Here is a 4759-nt window from a genome sequence, read left to right on the forward strand (position 1 = left end):
ATTACTCTTGGGGGTTGGAAGGGCTATGTGGTCGGTGAGTGAGTTATGCATTTGCGCGTGTCACACAAATCACAGTGTGGTTTGTATCAAAGAACGAATCAAATTGCCTGTTAGAAAATAAGATGGTATCTATATTAATCTAGAGACGTGCAAGATTGCTGTAGTTTGTTCAGTCAAACATTTTATGGCTCACTATTTAGTTATCTTACCATTACCCATGTAACATCGTATGTACAGTGATAGTGTCGAGGAGGGGGGGAGGAGAAGCTCAAATATGAAAAGAACTAGTATCCCCGTCCCTCTCATATTGGAGTTCTGTACGGGTCCGCAAATGATCCCAGGACTACAAATGATCCGGGACCGCAAATGATCCCCAAATTGGACCGCAAATGATCATGGACAGGAAATGATCCCTAAATTGGACCGCAAATGATCCCGAGGGAAAAATAACAAATGGCATGGATGCTGGGATTGTGTGGATATCATCAAAACACGACTTGGCTTGCATTTCTTTGCAATTCTCCGTAAAATTATGATCAGTGCAACATACGTTACATATCCTCCTTTGTTAAACATTGATATTGCGGTGTTATAGTTAAATCACATTTTATCAGCCATTAACGCCACTCGTCTTAAGTTTTAAACTAAAATCTAACCATGAAGCAACTATTAAGGAAGACGCTGTCACCTTAGTAAACCCACAAGCCTACAATGCATGCTTCACACTCTGTAAAACACCTAGTGTGTAGCACTGGAAATTTGAACAAATTTATTTTCTAATTTTTCCTTGGTCGTATTTTGGTTTTAATTCCTCGGAAATGACTAGTTGAGTATTCTAAGAAGCCAAAATTCCAAGCTATAATTATGAAGTTCAGCTTCATGACCAAACAAGGCCAAGGCTTACGCTTCGTTTTGACAAGTTAGCTGTTTGATAGATGTTTGATACTATCGCCACCGGGATTTCGAGAATGTTTACAAGTATGTGTTTTTCTAAGACTTCTAATTCAATAGATCGTCTTCACGTGACGTGTTTTTATCCTCATCAGGCATAAGAGGCGGTATATTTATATCTGTTTACAATTAGCGTGCTTCGTTTGGAAACCAGAGCATTTTGAATTTCAGGGTTATGGAGGTTGCGTGACACAAGACTACGATCGAGTTTGTTGAAAAATATATACTTTAACTTATCTCATGATTTTGAGCCTTTTTAGAATTTAGAGCATTAGGAAAAGTGCTTATGTAAATGCTTGTTTGTTTAGTACTGATAATCAGTCGCCTGGAAAGCCAAAGTAAGTTCCAGATGTTTACACTATATTCCGGCCGCCATATTGGTGTACCACGGATGTATACCAACATGGCGTTTTCTTACTGGGCTCTGTAAATTTCTGGGAAACATTTATGACGAATTTCTGAAGTTTGGGGAAACGCACAGGTCTAAAGCTTGGAGAAGTGTCTCATTTAGTTATCTTCTATAGCGTACAGCACAATTTCTTAGCTTTTTTCATTTGTTGGTTTGACAGTGAAAACGATCTGAACCGTTCGAAGAACAAAACAGCAACTGTGGAATATTTTTTTGTAAAATGATAAAACATGTTTTTTAGTTCATAATTTTTGTATATGGCTCACCTTCCTCTGATATAAATCCATGCCATTCCTTATTTTTTGATCGGGAACATTTGCGGTCCAATTTGGGGGTCATTTCCGGTCCGGGATCATTTGCGGTCCAACTTGGGGATCATTTGCAGTCCGGGATCATTTGCGGATCCGTACAGTTCCCCCGGGGAAAGTCTTCCTTTAAAACCACTAGCAACTTTGAATCGTGGTTCAATTAGTGTAAATTTATCGGCTTTCGGACAACCCAGGGGTTCGTTTCTCGAAAGTTTCGGTAACTTAACGGACCCGAAGCCATTTAAGATCTAAAATTAAGATTTAAATCTAAGATCTAAGAATTTTAAGATATTAATCTAAGGAATAGTAGTTGTAGTAACTCAACAACCAGTCCATTCTTGTTCATTTCCTGATATTTTTGTTGTGTGAATTTCAAAACTATTAGTATCTAGATCTTAAATGTATTAACGGGAAACAAAAAATAAAGAAACAGTTTTTCGGGACCAGTAACTACTGGGACTCTCTCGAGAGCGTATGCACTCACGTGTCCAGCAGCCATGCAAAATTATTGGAACAAAATAAAGTGTTTAGATAAGAAACGAGCTGAACTCCCACAGGATTGGTTTAGTACACTAACATGGCCGCCGTTTCATCGTTTTGGAAAACCAATATGGATGCCATGACGTCATGTGCATATGCTCTATAAGGGGGCCCCATGTCGATATCTAAACTGGAAATCAGACTAACAAACTTCGTTGACTCAACACTGACTCCAAAAAAATTGTTCCTCTCAGTCACTTCAAGAAAGTTTCATCATGATTAGTGAGAAATGTGTGACAGTAGACAGCATCACTTGATGTTGCTCTGGCGTTATATGTTGATGACGATCATCTTGTCTCCGCGTCGTAAATCATCGATGAACCGGCAACGCTCACCGCTGTATTTGAGTTTCGCATAGGCGTGATACAAACAGTCCAAAGATAAAAACATTGTTCGGTAGACGCTGATGAGAAACGTTACGCCTAACACGTGAATTGCCTCCAGGGTACCCCCGACGACGTCAAAAGCGTGCGCAATCCCCTCCGTCACCTCTTTTGCAAGAATGACAGCTGCAACGTTAAAGAGGACTAGCTGAACGTAAGAATTACGTTTGGTGACGGGTGCTGTATCTGACAGGTCCGTGTTGAGTGTAAGGACGATGATGTTGAGAATGAAGACACCTGCGACAAGAAAATGTGAAAAATGAGCTACCAGGTTTGTGAACTATGAAGTGTTTTCACTTGATGTCATGGCAGCCATTTTGTTGTTGCAAGCCAATGAAATGGCGGTAATGTTGAACATGGACATAGTCGCCTAGCAAGTGTTTAATTTTTGGATGAAATTAAGTTGTTCCAAAACCTATCTAAGTATTTTATTTCTCAGGATATAGTCAAGGCGTATATTGTAAGTAGCTGGTTGAGATTTTGTTCCCAAGAATCGTAATAAAAAAAATATTCAAAATTACTTTCGGCAAGTTCTTTCCGAGCGTGTAAGCTTCTGGAGCCTCATTAGCTTTCACAACCAATTCTCGTCATAAAATGTCGACTTAAAACGATTTAAAATGCGCTATTGATGGGACAAGCCCCGTTTTCCCCGCAGAAACAATTACACGAAGCAAAGTTGAAAAAGGATGAAAATTGTTGGAAATTACACCAAAAAGGTCTGTAAAACCAGTTATTTGCATGACTGGGTACCGGTTCGTCACAAAACGTAGTACGAAATCATGCAAATACATTTTCAAGAAATAGACGGGGAGACCACATAAAGCAGCATTTAAGACAGGGACGTTATCTAAAACTGAATTTTCACCAGAATCTACGGAATCACTGATCCGCGTAACCTTCTATCGCCAAATTGAAGAACGAGGTTTATAATATTTTACTCAACCTCGTCAGTTGATTTAAGAACTGATTCCACCGACAGTGAAACAAACATTAATAAGGAAGACTTATCAAATAAACTGAAAGTCAAAATAAATGTCGTTTTTACCTGTCTGTAAAAGAACATGAGGCTGCTCGCAGATGCAATAAGGGAACTGCCACACGTCTGCCAGACGAGCAAAAGTTCCAAAGAAAACCGCGCACCAATCACATAACGCCAAAATAAGCAGAACTGTTGGCTTGAGACTGCTACACTCGCGTCGAAGGCAAAATGTGCTCGTGATGGAAAAGTTCAAAATAAACACAGTTACATCTGAATCGCATTTAACAAGCATGCTGATTCTTCTGAAAATCGGGACCGTCAAATCAATATGGTCCCAGACGGTTGAGCTGTCAAGCCCGCTGTTATTTTGATCCCCAAATGTAATCCAAAACTAAAAGACTTCTTCTTGAAGCTTAGCTAAGTTTTAACTCCAGGATCGGCCTGAAAATTTCCTGGACGAAGGCTGTGTTTCCTGGATTATAGCACTGTAGAGAATATCGAGCGAATCATGTCTGCAAGTACTTTTTTGCTAACATTTCAAAGAGCGATCTGGTCTTGTTGAAACGTAAAATAATTATGCATATTAGGTGCAAAACGAAAACCGCAGTAGTAGACAGACAATAAAAGGATGTTTTGTAGGAAGCTTTCGTCGCCATAGAATCCACTGTAAAGAGTTTTTTTCGCAGACAGACCACAAATTGATAAAGTCAAAATTTTTGAACGCAACTCTTTTCGCCGCCTTAAAACAAGATCTTAAATTAGATATAGTGCGAATCTTACGAATTTGGCAGGAGGTGAAAAACAAAACCAACTTTTACGTTAGTGAAGAAGTGGGGCTTGTTATCTTTTGACCAATTAAACTGATCTGCAATTCAGAAGGCCTTTTAACTAAAATTTTCTGTTCTGCCAATTTGCATCATTTTCCAAACCATTTTACTACCTTTGTACTTGCCTATTGTGTTGTAGAGCGTGATCCTATAGCTGTTAATGAGTCCTTGTTTGTGACCATGACACTTTCATGCGGTACTATTTTTTAAATATTTTTCAAGGTAAAACATTAGATTGTTTTTTGTTGCATAAGCTGCTTCTTTTCAGTAATTACCTCACTCTTACTCTTTCATTCTCTCTTTTGAAAGTAAACGAAGAAATGTTTAATATTTTAATTACATTTTCGGCGGAATGACAATGC

General features: G+C 38.9%; 1 protein-coding gene across 1 annotated transcript; it reads right to left on the reverse strand.

Moving 5' to 3' along the window:
• Positions 1–237: 237 nt before the first annotated feature.
• Positions 238–4252, reverse strand: LOC145470630 (uncharacterized). Its single transcript, XM_081454438.1, has 2 exons — positions 3637–4252; positions 238–2828 (listed from the first exon to the last, which is right to left on the reverse strand). The coding sequence occupies exons 1-2, from the start codon at positions 3860–3862 to the stop codon at positions 2479–2481; spliced, it is 576 nt and encodes a 191-aa protein (XP_081310564.1). The 5' UTR covers positions 3863–4252; the 3' UTR covers positions 238–2478.
• Between the last annotated feature and the right edge of the window lie 507 nt (positions 4253–4759).

Source organism: Orbicella franksi, chromosome 15 (genome assembly GCF_964199315.1).
Source record: "Orbicella franksi chromosome 15, jaOrbFran1.1, whole genome shotgun sequence".
In the NCBI taxonomy this organism is placed as follows: Eukaryota; Metazoa; Cnidaria; class Anthozoa; order Scleractinia; family Merulinidae; genus Orbicella; species Orbicella franksi.